Below are 17227 nucleotides of genomic sequence, written 5' to 3'. Positions count from 1 at the left end.
ATAAAGCGAAGATATGTTCTACTAAATTACACCAGGATTCAATGTACTATGGTGGTAGGATCTCTTCAAAACACTCAAATGAAAATCAAGTCTTTTTAAAAATTCAAATGAATGAAAACCAGGTACCTACTAGATATACCTTACTTTTACGTTAAAAAAGTAGATAAATCTAATTTACTATGGGCACCTGGGTGGCTCAGTCAGTTAAGTGTTTGCCTTCGGCTCAGGTCATGATCTCCGCATCGTGGGATCTAGCCCCACAATGGGCACCCTGTTCAGTGGAGAGTCTGCTTCTCCCACTCCCTCTGCTTGTGCCCTCTCTTAAATAAATAAAGAAAATCTTTTTAAAAATCTATAATTCACTAACACTCACAGATACAACTTTATTATTTTAATTTATATAAATACTTTAATTATGTGTCTGGATTAAGTCTCATAAACTAGACCGTATCAGAAGTTAATATAGTAAGAAATAAATTATAATGGTTATTAAATAACAAAGTATAAGCCTGGTGCTATACTTCAAGACACATCAGGTGGGAAGGCACAGAATGAACTGAAATCGTAGGAGAAGAAATACTAATGAGCGGGTTACTCTACTAATCCAGGAGAGGAAGTGTAAAAGATGTAGCGGCACCATTAAAAGAATATGTAAATTAGGATGGGGAAAGTGGAAGAAGCAGATGTATGCTATATATAATTAGAATTTAAGATGTCTAAATGTCTAAGAGGCAGCTTTAAATTCACAACTCGAAAGAGAAGAGAGTTCGAAGTAAGACTTGTGAATTGTTTGCCAAGTGAATAGTGAGGTCAGGGAAATAAGTAGAATAAAAGGGTTAATGATAAAAACCCACTGAAAACATCTATACATAGGGACAGAAGTTATGAAAAAAAAAAAAAATACTCAGTGCAGGAGGAAACTCAGGATAGTAAAATATTATCCGGCAAAACAAAGTTTCAAGAATAAGTGACAGATTAACAGTATCAAATGATGCAAACAGGTAATATTAGAAAAGAATTGAAAAAGGTCACTAGAGTTGAAAATTATTAAAGTTGAATGAGGGATTTATTACACTATCCCCTTAACTTTCATATGTTTAAAATAGTAAATAAAAATGTTAAAAAATTTATTTGAAAATTAAGTTACCAGTTATCTTGGAGCAGTTCCAAAAGTATGATGTAAGTGGAAGCTGGACAGCAATGACTGCCCAAGAATGAATCAGAATTTCCTCTAAGCTTTCAAAATCCACAGACCTGAGTTCCACACACTGAGACTTTAACGTAGTCAAGTACTAGACCTCTTGCTAAAAACAGAAGTTCCCAAATCAATTTCAGACCTCTTGAATGAAAATTTTCCAGGGGTGAGATCTGGTAACCTGCATACTTAAGAAGCATTTCACGAGGTATTAATCAGAGAAGGTTGGGAAACTCTAATTCAGAAGGTTTTAAAGAAGGCCAAGGCAGCTTTTTGTTTGATTTCAGCCTCACAAGGAATTCTAATTACATATCTCCAATTGAGAACCATCAGTTTAAAGAGTAGAGGCAAAGAGTACAACGCAAGGCACAACTTAGTGCCCTTCTAAGTATGGTGATAAGAGAAAAGATAAGATGGGAAGGGGGAAGAGTAGGAAAAGTCAAGTCATTTTTAGTTTAGGGAACTTGTAAGCATATCTGTTTGTAGAAGAATAAAATAATAAACAGGGCACAAGTAAGATACAAGTAAGGAGTGAGAAAACTGATGAAACAATAATACAGGTGAAAGGCGAAAAGTGGGTATCTTTCTTCACAGATAACAATAAAAGTGAGAGTAAGTTACATAAATCTAACGCAGGAAGGAGAAAACTTACAGTTCACATCTAGTGGTCTCAATCTCCCTAAAGCAAGAGAAGTGATAAGAACATAGGAAGTAAAGGGCGTAAGAATGAAATCTAGATATGTTAAGAGTGGAAAAGCTTTAAAATATCCACTGTAGGAAGTACATTACATTGATTGGTAATAGGCAAAATTACCGTGAACTGCAGTGAAAATCTAGCAAATACAGTACCGGTACAATTTGTACCGGTACAATGGTACCGGTACCATTACATTTGTAGCAAGACAGTTAAAAAGCTAACCATAAAGGTGCCTGGGTGGCTCAGTCGGTTTAAGTGTCTGCCTTGGGATCAGGTTACGATCTCCAGATCCTGAACTGAGCCCCTGCACCAGGCTCCCTGCTCAGTGGGGAGTCTACTTCTCCTTCTGCCTCTACCCCCAACACACTTGTGCGCTCTCTCTCAAGTAAATAAAATCTTTAAAAAAAAATAAAAAAGCTAACCCTAGATGGCATAGTGCTGGGAACTGTTAAGTGGTAGAACAAGTAAGTGAGGAATTTTAGAATGGCAGTACTGCACTGTTACAAGGACTGACCATGAGTATCAAGGCCAGGGTGTGAAGGTAAAACAAGGTGATACAGTTGGAGAAATAGAGGAAATTGATGAACTGATTATTTTCATGGGGCAAAGATTAAAAAAGATAATTTTGTCAGACTGAGCACTTAAAGGTGAAAGAATTTTAAGTGATGACCAGAGCTGACCATGGGCAGAGGATGTTCTGGGGAGTAACAGCAGGGAACAGAGGAGATTAGGAAAGCTGAACAAAGGGATATCACTGAATAATGTGACACCGGTGCTTCTTGAATTTTAACATGTCTATAAATCAAATGGGATCTTGTTCAAATGAAACTGCATTTCTAATGAACTCCCAGGAGATGCCAATATTGCTGGTCCATGGATCCCATTCATAGTAAAAAAATTCTAGAAGAGATCTCCTCAGTTCAGGTATTTTCTCCACAATATGCACATCAGCAAGACACTCCCCACCAGTGATGTCTCTCATTCAATGAAGTGACTCTCAAGTGAATCTTGAGAAGTCTACATAGCAACTCACATTTGTATTCTTCTTTCATTAAATATTACTTTCATACATTAATAGAAACCATTATTAACTTCTCAAAAGTTTGTGATATAGCAAGGATAAAAATTTTTCCTCATTTAGCAATGATGCTTACCTTTTTGATGCCATATCTCCCAAAAAACTGAATTTCAATTAGGCCTGCAGTCACTATTTTTTTGTTGTTGCTGTTGGACTGCATTACTCTGTTACAATTTCTGCATTCACCTTTTAAAAATGGTGCCAAGAATGTAGTAAAAGTGACAAATATGACAAATCAGAAAATGGGACCCTCGGGAACAAGCTGAAAAAACTGAGATTTATCCAGCTTGTAAATCACTTGGTTGAGGTATAAGTTAATGGTCATTAAAAAAATATATAGAGATAAATATAGACAGACAGATAGATAGATCAGGCTTCTTCACAGAGTACCTGTTAATCACTACAATAGCCAAAATAAATAATACTTCTCTAATCCATAAAATCAAGATTTAGTTACAAATGTAAATAACAGACTTACAAATTTTCAACATAATAGCTTTCTTCAGTGTAGGATGATTTTAAATGAGGCATTATTTTACAAAGACTCAAAAGCTAACCTCTAAAATATATTTCTGTTAATTTCTTGAATAACAGTAAATTCTTATTTGCACAGTTAAGTATATATAATATGTAAAGAATTTTATGTAAAGACTACCACAATATTATATGGCTAGCAGTGTGCCAGGTGTACCTAATTGTTCACATCTGCATTTACTAACATTCAGGGCAAAGCTCTTCTCCTGGCCTCCTGATTCCACGAGAGAGCTTTTTCTGAAGCAGCATATCTGACCTCCCACTTTCCCATCCAAGCAAGAACAACAACTTATCCAATTAGTATGCTTGGAAGAAGAAACTGGGCATGTACAAATTATTCCTTTCTGGGTCTCCTCTTTTGGGTCCTCCCAGCAACAGAAAAGGTACATTCTAGTCTATTGTAGGTCATGTGGTAAACTAGGGTAAGCTTATTGCTGTCTAGCTGAACCAGTAACAGAGGTCAAGGAGAGGTAAGTTTATCTAACTTAGAAGTGAAATACAACTATGGTGAGTGCTGTGAACTGTGTAAGAATGATGAATCATAGATCTGTACACAGAACTATGTAAGAATGATGAATCACAGATCTGTATCCCTGAAGCAAACAGTGCATTATATGTTAATAAATAAATTTTTAAAAAATTATAATTAAAATTTTAAAAAAAGAAGAGACTTTTAACTACAGAGAACAAACTGATGGTTACCGGAGTGGTGGTAGGCAGGGGCGATGGGGGAAATAGGTGATGGGGATGAAGGAGGCCACTTGTTGTGATGAGCACTGGGTATTGTACAGAAGTGCTGAATCACTGTATTGTGCACTTGAAACTAATATAACACTGTATGTAAACTAACTGGGATTAATGCAAAACTTAAAAAAAAAAAAAGGGAAATACAAAGGTCCACAGTAACTATACACTTGTCATATCCCCCAAGTCATCCTTTCTTTAAAAATCAAGAATAGGGGCAACTGGGTGGCTCAGTCAGTTAAGCATCTTCCTTCTGCTCAGGTCATGAACCTGAGGTCCTGAGATTGGGGCCCTTGTCAGGCTCCCTGCTCAGTGAGGAGTCTGCTTCTCCCTCTCTATCTGCCCCCCACGGGTGATCTCTCTCTCTCGCTCTCTACCTCAAAAAAAAAAAAAAAAAAAAATTAATAAAATAAAATAATAAATAAATAAAAATCAAGAATAAAGCGGACATTCTGATCTTCAATCAGACTCCTGCGTTTCTCTCAAATGATCCAGAGTGAGAAAAGGATAAGAGAGGAATGGCTTATTGTTCCCTCACCCAACAAATCCCAACAATTAGGAAAAAAGATGTCTTACTTATAAGCAAGATACTAAGTAAAATTCTTCCTAATGTTGCACTATATATAGACATCATAGTTACTATGTCACTATTTAATAATAAAGATACTATGATATAACCTAAAAAGGTTTTGCCCTAAAATCTTACCTTAACAAAACGTTCATATCGCGCCTTCACTATTGGATTATTTAAAATGCTTGTAGCAGTCAAGACACTTTCTCTTTTTATTTGCTCCTTATAAGCCTGTGAGAAATAGAACACACTGAGGTACTTGAAAACCATACCATAAAAATATTTCTATAATTAAAACAACATTGTATGCTCAAATTCTTAGATTTAAATGATTTACTTCCTGGCAAATTAAGCTATAAAGCAACAGCAGCTACTGGGATACAATCTAAATCATCCATGGATTAAAACAATGAAGATTCAATAAGCCAATGAGACTCATTAAAAAACACCCAGTCACTAAATATGATACATCCAAATCTACTAAATAGCTGCTTTCTCTCCTTCCTACTCCACATGTACATCCCCCCGCCCCAATTCTGCCAACTACTAATTTTCATGCCATTAAAAAAGAATAATTTTTCATACTGCTAGAGTAATTAGTCTTCTTCTGGACTGTAGTTAGCATAAGACTATATTATATAAAGGAGGAAAGGTAATAATATGGATTGTCTAGTTGCCAAAAAGGTGTCAAGGGAATACAAAAGAGAAGAGAAAAGTACAAAGATTTTTAAAAGATTTTATGTGCTCAAAGTGGCTGATGAAGTCTGAGTTAAATGAGGATCACATCAATACAAAATATGAATTTAAGACTCAGGTACGTTCTATTTAAAACTTAAGTCTTTAAGGGCGCCTGGATGGCTCAGTCTGTTTAGTGGCCAACTCCTGATTTTGGCTGAGGTCATGATCTCGGAGTCCTGGGATTGAGCCCGGGGTTGGGCTCCACACTCAGCAGAGTGTCTGCTTCAGGACTCTCTTTCCCTGCTCCTCCCCACTGCTTGCTTGTACGTGGGCGCGCACAGGCGCACACTCGCTCTTTCTCTAAAATAAATAAATAAATCTTAAAAAATAAATAAGACTTAAGTCTTTAATATTTGAATTTTTAAATTTGGTTCTCAAACAAGCTAGTTTCGCATACTATAAACACTATTTGAAATAAACTGGACTAAATAAAATCAACCAATATAAAAGCAGAAACATGCCAATCAAAAAGAAAACAGTACATTTTTCCTAGAATTTGAGTAAATTTACTCAGAAATGTAACAACAGATAACAGCTGATACTAGTTTATTTTTCCCAACAATCAGAAAAACATATGTTATAATCAAATCCTTCCTTTCTTTTTTGATCTAAAACACACACACACACACACGCTCTCTCCCTCTCTCTGTCCTCATAAAACTGTTTTGTACCAACTTTAAAAAAAGTGTTCATGAAAAGAACAATTCAACAGCTATGATTTCCTGAAGGTTTACACTATGTAAGCTTATACTACGTAATGCTGATATCAGTCAGGCACCATTTTAAGTGTTTTTTATACTTTAACCAACTTAATCTTTAAACAGTTATGTAAGAATAGAATGATTATCCATCCCCATTTTACAGATAAAGCAGCTTAGGCAAAGAAAAGTTAATTTACTTGCTTACCACATATTATATACTGAACCAGAATTCAAACCCAGGAATTCTTGCTCCAGAGCTCAATCTTAACCACCACCAGGCTTAACTACTATGCTACACAGACCCTTTAGGTTATCTTCATAGTTTTTTTTTACACAGTAGAATAATAGGGCTATATGCAAGCAGGTAGGTATGAAACAATGGCCTTTAAAGGATAATAAAGGATTAACAAATAATTCAATGACTTCATTAAGATAGATACCTGCTTCCCTTTGATATGATCAGGAGATTTTAAGTGCTGCTGCACTGAGCTGTGTAAAGCAGGGATATACACACTGCATGCACTGCAGTGAACAGTCTCTACTTTCATCATGTGATCATCTGCAGTAACACCTACAAAAGAAAGCCAGTTATAAATAAGAAAAGTAATGATTTACATATTCTTATTTCCAACAAAACAAGTTTTTATTGTTTCCACGGTTATTTATAACCCCTTCTTCCCAAAAAAGAATCAAAGTATGTAGATTATGTTAAGTTTTCTACCACACCTCACAAATCTGCATATACAGATTAAAAATCTGGATAATAAATAAATTATAAATATAATTATAAATAATAACATTGTATTTCCTAATCATGTTATATAATCATGTTCTGAGGCTTAGAAGTCCATCTCCAAAATATATTATATAAGAGACATGTTGATTTTGTACTAAGAAAAAAATTACCGTAATAAATGTGGGTGGACAGGGATAGGAAAAAAAAAAAATGTCAAGACTGGATTCACAAGAAACAAATTTATTAGAGATAAAGGTATAAATATATGGAAGGGAAAGGTGTGAGAGAATATGGCACTTTATAGGAATTCCAAGTAATTCAGTATGGCTGGGGCAGAGAATAAAGAAAAGACAAAACACCCTGGAGATCTTTGCATGCCAGACATAGGAATTTGAAATTTATCCTGTAGAGGATGGGGAACCAGCTAAAATTCTTGAAGTAATAGAAGTCATGCAGAATTAGAGATAAGAAAGAAAATAATAATTGCCAAGAGAACAGATGGAGATTTGAACAAATGTAATATTTAAAGAGGTAAAGAAGAGACCTGGAAGATATTTAAAAGACAGAAGTGATAAGGTGAGCCTGGGTGGCTCAGTCGGTTCAAGCCTCTGACTTCATCTCAGGTCATGATCTCAGGGTTATGGAATCGAGCCCTGCATCGGGCTCTCTGCTCAGTGGGGAGCCTGCTTCCCCCTTTCTCTCTCTGCCTGACTCTCTGCCTACTGGTGATCTCTGTCTGTCAAATAAATAAATAAAATCTTAAAAAAAAAAAAAAAAGGACAGAAGTGATAAGATACAATGTTACAGATACAGTAAAGTAAAATTACATAGGACTACACGCTTCTGGCTCTGATGATGAGGCCAACTTCCAAGATAAATAAAAGACAGGTCAACAGGGTTTTTGTTTTGTTTTCTTTATGGGGTGGAGGATGCTCAAAGAGTACACAAATTTTTTGATACACAGATTTTGTGAGACCGCTAAAGAGAAAAGTCAGTAGGCAGCTGGATGTCCGATACTCGGGTTCAGAGAGAAACCTGTGCTAGGCATATAATGTACCAGTAATCAACAGAGATGGGTTAATTTAAGCTCTGCAAATAGATGAATCATGAGGAAGGAATACAAAAAAAGAAGATAATGGAACAAAGGAAGAGCAGCGGGAAATGCCAACTTCTAAAAGCCTCACAGAGAAAGAGAAGTACAGGTAAACAACAGCAAGGGAATAAAGAATATCAGGACAGTGATATACCACAGAATCCAGGGGAGGGGGCAGATGAACAAACATCAGTAAAAATGCTATAGAAGTAAGATAATAATTCAGAAGAATCTACTGAAGCTGATGTCAGAAATCTCTATGAGAGCAGTTTCAGGAGACCACTGGTAACAGAAAGTGGTCTACTGTGGGAAAGTAGTAATGGGCAGTGAATAAACACATCCGTGTGGACTATGCTTAAAGAAGCATGGTTGTTCAAGGGGAAAAGCAAGTTTTAGGGGAAATATTGTCTGTTTTTCTTTTCTTTTCCTTTGTTTCTTTGAAGACTTTTTTTCTTTTTTAAAGATGAAAGCATAGGCTTCAGAAACAGAAAAAGAAAGACTAAAAAATTGAGTTCACTATTTGAGCAGATGTCCTTAAAGAGATGAGAAGGAATAAGACAGAAGATATATGGAAGAATTCACTTCCATCTAGAGGAAAAGCTGATTTTTCTTGTAACTGAAGTGAAAGACGTAACAGTAGATCATGATAAACTTGTAAGCATGAGAAGAGGAAGTCAAAGGAATTCATCTCTAATAACCTACTCATGGCTACCACATTTGACTATGTACTTGATCACTCTAGTAAGCATCATTTATACTGAAATAGGGTATGGTATATAAAAAAACACATGTAAATTTCTAAAATAATTTGTTTAAATACTTACCTTCCATAACATCTTTTTCAATTATTTTAACTACTTCTGTTTGATTATTTGTCTGTTGCTTACGAATAGATGTTTTCTTGAATTTATTCACCATACATTCCTATAGAGCAAAATAGGAAGAAACCCAGAAAGTTTTCAGTGAGCACTTAGAATATGCTTAGCATCAAACTAACTCAGCCTATGGAAGATAATATCAGTTACATAAGAACTAGTATCTGGTTTTTTTTTTTAAAGATTTTATTTATTTGACAGAGATCACAAGTAGACAGAGAGGCAGGCAGAGAGAGAGAGAGAAGGAAGCAGGCTCCCTGCTGAGCAGAGAGCCCGATGCGGAACTCGATCCCAGGACCCTGAGATCATGACCTGAGCCGAAGGCAGCGGCTTAACCCACTGAGCCACCCAGGCGCCCCGAACTAGTATCTGTTTTCAAGGAGCTTACAATTCAGTTGAAAAGACTATCATAAAATACAAAGAAAGTACTAAGACACTTATAAAAAATATTTGCTTTCAAAATGTATTTTCTATCAACAATGGCCAAACTATGGAAAGAGCCCAAATGTCCACTGATTGATGAATGGATACAGATGATGGTGTGTGTGTGTGTGTGTGTGTGTGTGTGTGTGTATGTGTGTGTGTGTGTGTGTGTGTGTACATATATATAGAGAGAGATAGATAAAGATATATAGTGGAATATTACTCAGCCATCAAAAAGAATGAAATTATGCCATATGCCATGTGCCATGATGCAGATGGAGCTAGAGTGTATTATGCTAAGCGAAATAAGTCAGTCAGAAAAGACAAATACCATGGGATTTCTTTCACTCATATGTGGAATTAAATTAAATTTAGAAACAAAACAGATGAATATAGAACAAGAAGGGGGGGTGGAGTGGGAAACAAACCAAGAAACTCAATGACAGAGAACAACCTGATGGTTGATGGAAGGAGGTGGGTGGGGGATGGGCTAGATGGGTGACGCATATTAAGGAGGGCACTTGTTATGATGAGTACTAAGTGTTGTATATAAGTGATGAATCACTGAATTCTACTCCTAAAACCAATATTGCACTGTATGTTAACTAACTAGAACTTAAATAAAAATTTGAAAAGAAAAAAAATATTTTAGGCATAAAGAACAAGAGAAATCAAAGACAGCTAGAAGAGTTAAGAGGTCTTCTCAAGGCAGGTGAGTACTTAAGTCCTAAATGATAACTAGGAACCAGTTAAGGAATGAAATTACAGAAAGAAATGTTTCTAAAGGTACACAATTCTGAAAGGATATGGAGGAATGCATGATCATTTTATTTCTAACCCCACAACAATTTCATGCTTTTGTCCAAATTAACTGTATGTACAATTAGCAGTCCAGCTCTAGTCCCTTCCTTAAGCATCCCTGGCCCCAACGATCTTCCCCTTCTCCAAAACCCTCTGCCTACACTCTCACTCCCAGCCCTTCAACTTAACTGTGCCATCTGTGGATATACAAGCACATTCTCTTTCCAACTACTGTTAGTTCACAGAGGGTGGTATCTGTGTCTTTGGTCCCTGCACAGCACCTTTTGTTAAGTATTCAAGAAAAACTATTGAACTGGTAACCACACACCAATAATATAAAGGACACCAAACAGACACCCACTCTCTGGCTCTGAATTCAGACTGCCAACTAACTGATAGAGTTATTACACTGCTCTGAGTGGGATCTTTCATGTTGAAAAGGAGTTGTGATGAGGCTCAAATGACACAATGAATGAAAGTACAAGGTGCAAGGTACAAGGTGCAGAGTAGACTCTCAGTGAAATGATAACTGATTCTGCATCAACAAACAGTTGTTAAAGGAATTCTTTTCCTGACACCTCTGCTAGAAACTAATGTGAAAAACATAAAATGTTCTCTCAAATTACAAATCTAAAATCTCTTACAGAGGAATTCAAGTTTAATTCTGGGCTTTTTTTTTTTTTTTAAGAACTCTTTAAGTAAACAATACACTAAATTTTCTAAATTTTTAGAAACAAAACGAGAGATGGGAAACTGAAAAAGTAAAAAATTAAAGTATCAGATAAAGTGCTTCTCATTTTAAAAATAGCTACTTAGGGGCACCTGGGTGGCTCAGGGGTTAGGCCTCTGCCTTCGGCTCAGGTCATGATCTCAGGGTCCTGGGATCGAGCCCCGCATCGGGCTCTCTGCTCAGTGGGGGCCTGCTTCCCCCCTTCTCTCTCTCTGCCTGCTTCTCTGCCTACTTGTGATCTCTGTCTCTGCCAAATAAATAAATAAAATCTTTAAAAAAAATAAAAATAAAAAATAAAAATAGCTACTTACATGCAAAAACTCCATAACTACTTTATCAAATTTGGTTTGTTTCTGAATATGATCTAGTGTTTCCTGGTGTGAAGAACTTTCCAGATGTAGTTCAATATCTTTTTCTTCAAACGTTCGGAATTTACAAAAGGAACACGTGAATGCCATTCTATAAAGAAAAAAAAAGTTTTCTTTAAATATTACCTTATTTACTTAGAGTTCATAAGACCATACTAATAAAACTAATTTTACCAGCATAAATGATTTCCTTTATTCCATTTTATGGTTGATCTAAATTTAGCTGAAGTCAGGAAAATCAGTATTTCTTTAAATACCTATTTGGACAACACTGTTATTATACCACTTTACATTTCTGGCCCACCCTGGAACTCCTTGGTACAAACGATGGAAATCAGTGGATCTACTTAATCTGGTCCTAAGCTATCCACGTCAAGTCTAGACTAGTTAGAAAGCCAAAGCAAACTTCAAAAAATATCAAGTTCCAAAGTTTCATTACTTATTTTATTTTCTGTTCCACTCTTAGGCTCGCAACCCACCAATGTAGTATCAACAAAGCCAGGTGGAATACCAGACAACCCTAATTCACTCCCCTGGAGCTCTTCGATGAGCAAAAGCCTGCCCTTTAGGGACTACTTCAGGATGACTGATAAGCCCGGACCAGACAAATTTAGAAGCTTAGCAGTCACTTCAATATGAACTTCCCCTTTTCCTCCCATAAAGTGTTCCCGTCTTATATATTCTTATTATTTCCTCTTCCTTGAATTATGACAAGTTTCTTAACTGGTTTCTTTGTCTCCAGTCTCCATTTTCCAATTAATTCTTTATACTGCTATTATATTTATTTTCCTGGTTAAAATTATGGGATCTGTATCCTACTGCTGGGTTTATATCCTAGCCCTCTTATGTGATGTTGGGCAAATTACTTAACTTCTCTGGGCCTTAGTTTTCTGATCTTAATGAGATAAGAACACTTAGAGAAGTACTGTGAGGATTAAAAAAAAATAACATATAGAAAACCCTTAGGACAGTTCCTGGCACACAGTAATAATTCAATTAATAACTGTCACTTCCTAAAGGAGGCAACAGCATTTCACTGCTCAAAGACTTACCAGCTTCATGGACTTAAGCCTCAAAAAACAAAGTCAAAACACTTTCAGCTGCCATTTAAGAAAGTTTTTAATCTCTCCTGTATTTTTTGGCTTTACCCACTAAATACTTTTAAAAGTATCTGGCACATGGTATGTCTTCATTGTTTAAATTACACTTTTCAACCCCCACTAGATTCATTTTCAATCTACACAGCTTTCTATTTCCTGAATATCAATGAAACATTCCTGTTTCTTTCTTTGTCCTCGAACCATGCCCTCTGTCTGGCCTGCCTAACAGCTCCTATTGCAATCCTACCCTCCCTCAGTCAGTTGAAATACCACCTCCAACCATCTCCCTGATTTTCCTGCACTCCTACTGAGAAGTTATCTCCTGTAAGACACTTTGTACTTCTCTTCTGGCACTCTTTCCCATATATTATGGTTTTTCTGTACCTCTCACACCCTTGTCCTCTTCCCCCCAGGCTCCCTTCTTCTTTATTTTATTGAAAGCATTCAAATATCCAAAAAGAACTATCGTAAGAATAGTTATTCACTGTCAATCTCTTATCCTCCTAACTCAAAATAAAACTGTTCTGATGAACTAAAGTAATTTTTAACTATTTTTAATGATTCTTATCCTAAAATGACAATTTAATTGAACTGACATTTTTTGGCTTATATCCTCAGATTCATATTTAGGTTGTGGAGAAAACAGCTAAATCAAAGTTCAGTTCTTCCATTTTCTCCAAATCACACATTTATTAACATAGATATATCCTATCCAAAGCTACAATTTTTAAAGGGGGAAGTATTCATAGGGTAAATAGAAAAATTATTCTTATAATGTAAAACACCTCCAGATTCCTACACACCTGAAACAGAATTCATTCCAATTTGTTTCCACCCCTATCAAAAGAAGGAATTCTATCCACAGTGGCAGAGATACTCGTAAGGACCAAAACTAGCTGCCTTTTAAAAGCTAGAACTTCTTTTCATGAGTTAATCCTTAATAAGCTTAATCCTACTGTTTACAAATTATGAGTAACAAATCAGAAAGAACATAGGACAAGGTTATTGAAGCTAGACACAAAGATTATACAAGCACAGTTGACCCTTGAACAACATCGGTTTGAAATGCACAGGTTCCTCGTATGCAGATTTTCTACAGCACAGTTCTGTAAATGTATTTTCTCCTCCTTAGGATTTTCTTAATCTTTTCTTTTCTCTAGCTTACTTTATTGTAATAGAGTATATAATACCTGTAACATACAAAATATGTGTTAAATCAACTGTTTATGTTATCAGCAAGACTTCTAGGAAACAGGTGGCTATTGGCAGTTTTGCAGGAGTCCAAAGTTACACATGGATATGTGACTGGATGGAGGTTAGTGCCCCAACCCCCATGCTGTTTATGGGCCAACTGTAATGCCGAGCTCAATAAAATCAAAGACGGTCTAAGCAAACAAAAAAATCTGGGAATCCAGATGTCAGTGAATTTTCTTTTACTGCATTTTACATAAATAAAATCAACATATATATTAAAACCAAGTAGTAACAAAAAATATCCTATTTAATATGGAAGAAAACAGATAATTTAAAAAATATTTCCATAGAAAGGTCTTCAGATGCTGCTCTTAAAAATGTTATCTTCTTGGGGCACCTGGGTAGCTCAGTGGGTTAAGCCTCTGCCTTTGGCTCAGGTCATGATATCAGGGTCCTGGGATCGAGCCCCTAATCAGGCTCTCTGCTCAGAGCCTGCTTCCCCCTCTCTCTCTGCCTGCCTCTCTGCCTACTTGTGATCTCTGTCAAATAAATAAATAAAATATTTTGAGAAAAAAAAGGTTATCATCTAAACTAACATAAAGTTTTAGACATCTAGAAAATTCACTTATGTGTAATAATTCATTCCCCTCATGCTACACAAAACAAATCAACTTTTAAAGAGCAAAACTAGGAGTGCCTGGGTGGCTGTTGGTTAAGCAACTGTCTTCAGCTCAGGTCATGATCCCAGGGTCCTGGGATAGAGTCCCCTGTTGGGTTCTTTGTTCAATGAAGAGCCTTCTTCTCCCTCTGCCCCTCCCCACTTCTTGCACGCATGTGTGTGTGCGTGCGCGCGCACACACACACACACACACACGCACACACAGAGTCTCTAACTTGCTATCTCAAATAAAAATCTTAAAAAAAAATAAAGAGCAAAACTATATTCTGAATAGAAAATACACTGAATTTACTTTTTACATTTTATAATCTTTAGCTTCCTAGCATAAGCAGTAATTTAAGAAAAAGATGATGGAAAAAATATCAATTACTGTCCTTTAAAAATTTTTTCTTTTAGGCTTTTTCATGCATATTTAACATGTTGTATAGATCACTTTTTCTATTTTGCCTGCGTTTTCTCTATGTTAATGCAGGCTTTGTAACTTTCATTTCCAACAATGGCCTAAGAGCCCATAAAGGGAGTGTCAAAACTTCCATACACTTGACCACTTGCTATCACTGGTATTTGTTTCGTGTTTGGAGCTACTATAAACAATGTTGTAATGGGCATCTTTTTCGATTAAACTCTTTTATACTTTTATATTATTTTCTTGGAGAGACCACCAACTATAAAAAAATCCAAAACATTTTTAAAAACTGCTAAATTGGGGTCACCTGGGTGGCTCAGTTAGTTAAGCTTCGGACTCTTGTTTAGGCTCATGTCAGATCTCAGGGTTGTGAGATGGAGCCTGGCACTGGGTTCCACGCTAGGCGTGGAGCCTGCTTACGATTCTCTCTCCTTCTCCCTCTGCCTCTCCCCTCTCCCCCACTATCAAAATTAATAAATAAATAAATAACCTGCTAAATTGCTTCCCAGTAATTATAACCATACTATTTGGTTATCAGCAAATTATAATAGCGTACTTTAACTGTATCCTTGTTGGTAAACCAATGTTTCCTTTCTCCTCACTAATAAAATGCCATGCTATTATTTAAATTTTCAGTTTATCTTATAGTGAGTTTCAACATTTTCCTGAAAATTATTAACTAGCTGGTGTTCCTTCAGACAATCATGTACTGAGCATCTTGTTTTTTTCCTATGTAAAAGACAAAAAAGCAATGGTTGCGCATGCTTGGGTGGTTCAGTCAGTTAAGCATCCTATTCTGATTTCAGCTCAGGTCTGGATCTCAGGGTTGTGAGATCCAGCCCCACATCCAGCTCCTTGCTGAGCATGGAATCTGCTTAAGAGTCTTTCTTTTGCTTTGCCTCTGCCTCTGCCCCTGCCCACTCTTTCTCCAAAAAAAAAAAAGAAAAGAAAAGAAATACTGGTTGGGTGATATTTATCTTAGACACATTAATCATTTCTTGTGTTAATATTCTCCAAGTCTGTTTGCTTTCAAGTTTTAAATTTTTATTTAAACTAATGTGGTCATCATTTCCTTTGTAATTTATTCTATAACTTTTAAGCCTAGGAAAAAAACTTCTATAGTGATTAGTTATAAATACGCTATTTTAGTTTCCTGTTATTCTCCATTTTGTAGGTTCTTTAATCCACCTGGATTTCATCTTCACTGGTATAAGAAGATGTAAACTATTTCTCTTCTTATTGTTCAGTTGTTCAAGCAACCCCTCTCCCCCTATTTTTAAGCAATTCCCCTTTTGTTTGCAACCTCTTCTTTATTAAATATTATATTCTTATTATAACACATGTATTTACAAGTTAATAATTCTATTACACTCAACATTTTTCTGGTACCACATATTTTTAACTATTACAACTTTATAATGTTTCAATTATCTCAAAAGCTAGATACTCTTCTTTTACAGAATCTTCTTTGGAATCGAGATTGACAACACTTATTATATTTCTAAATATTGTTTTCTTATCCAAGAATATCACTATGTCTCTCTGTACTCAAAGGTCAAGACTTTGTGGTTTTCTTCATGTTATGACATGTATTTCTTTTTAAGAATACTATATTTCCTGGTATTTTTTACTTTTTGATTACCATTCTGAATGGAACTCTTTTTTTCTTCTATTTTCTAAGGAGTGACTGCACAGAAATACCAAAGATCTTTGATCAGACCTTTCATTTGACCCTCATGAATTTTTTCACATTCCAATTGATGTATCTGCATTTTCTAGGAAACTGTTTTTAATGAGACCAATTTTCAGACTCTACTAAGCACAAACCTGTATCCATCTCCATATTTCTCACTGTTTTTTTCTCTTCTGCGTCTTTGTTTCTCTCGCCGAGCCTCAATTCGTCGCTTTTCTTCTTCCTCATTTTTAGGATCAGTTTTTGCTAGGATATCAGCAAAAGTCAAAACTAAAAATCATTTTTCCAATCTCCCTTTTTAGTTTCCACTTCATAAAGTATAGACATGCAAGTTCACCTGCTGACCACAATCTAAATTGAACTCACCAAAAAAATCAGTTTGAGATTAACCAGTATTTCTGCAACTTCATTCATATAAATACCATCATCATGAATTCAATGCTTTTAGATAATTTTTTCATGTTCATATGACGAACTACATGGTGATTACAACTGTACAAGTTAAACCCATGAATCACCCACTATAGTACTAATCAGTCACGAACATCAAAATTACCCAAAGATACTTTTTAAAAATGCATATGCCCCGAGATGCCTGGGTGGCTCAGTCAGTTAAGCCTCCAATTCTTGGTTTTGGCTTAGGTCAGGATCTCAGGGTTTTGATATAGAGCCTGATGCAGGCTCTGCGCTAAGGGAAGAGACTGCCTTAGATTTTTCTCCCCCTACACCCACCCCTGCTCCTCCCCCCAGCCTGTACTCTCTCTCTCTTAAATAAACAAACAACAAACAGATCTTTAAAAATTCACATGCCCTTGTCCACCTCACTTGCCTAAATCCTTGTTTAGGATGGAATCAGAACATCTGTATGTTT

The 17227-nt window shown here is 36.0% G+C and overlaps 1 protein-coding gene across 7 annotated transcripts in view; it reads right to left on the bottom strand.

Moving 5' to 3' along the window:
- LOC111143182 (zinc finger protein 326) overlaps positions 1-17227 on the bottom strand; it is a 35462-nt gene that overhangs the window by 1235 nt on the left and 17000 nt on the right. For all 7 annotated transcript variants that reach the window (XM_022496709.1, XM_022496708.1, XM_022496703.1 and 4 more), the window contains 5 exons: positions 16491-16602; positions 11228-11375; positions 8912-9011; positions 6699-6829; positions 4955-5050 (listed from right to left, as the gene is read on the bottom strand). In XM_022496709.1, coding sequence (XP_022352417.1) covers positions 4955-5050; positions 6699-6829; positions 8912-9011; positions 11228-11375; positions 16491-16602 — 587 coding nt within the window. The remainder of the gene's footprint in view (positions 1-4954; positions 5051-6698; positions 6830-8911; positions 9012-11227; positions 11376-16490; positions 16603-17227) is intronic.

This window comes from Enhydra lutris, unplaced genomic scaffold, assembly GCF_002288905.1.
Source record: "Enhydra lutris kenyoni isolate GAN:26980312 unplaced genomic scaffold, ASM228890v2 scaffoldscaffold9, whole genome shotgun sequence".
NCBI classification, from domain to species: Eukaryota; Metazoa; Chordata; class Mammalia; order Carnivora; family Mustelidae; genus Enhydra; species Enhydra lutris.
This window is presented reverse-complemented; position numbering and strand designations above follow the sequence as displayed.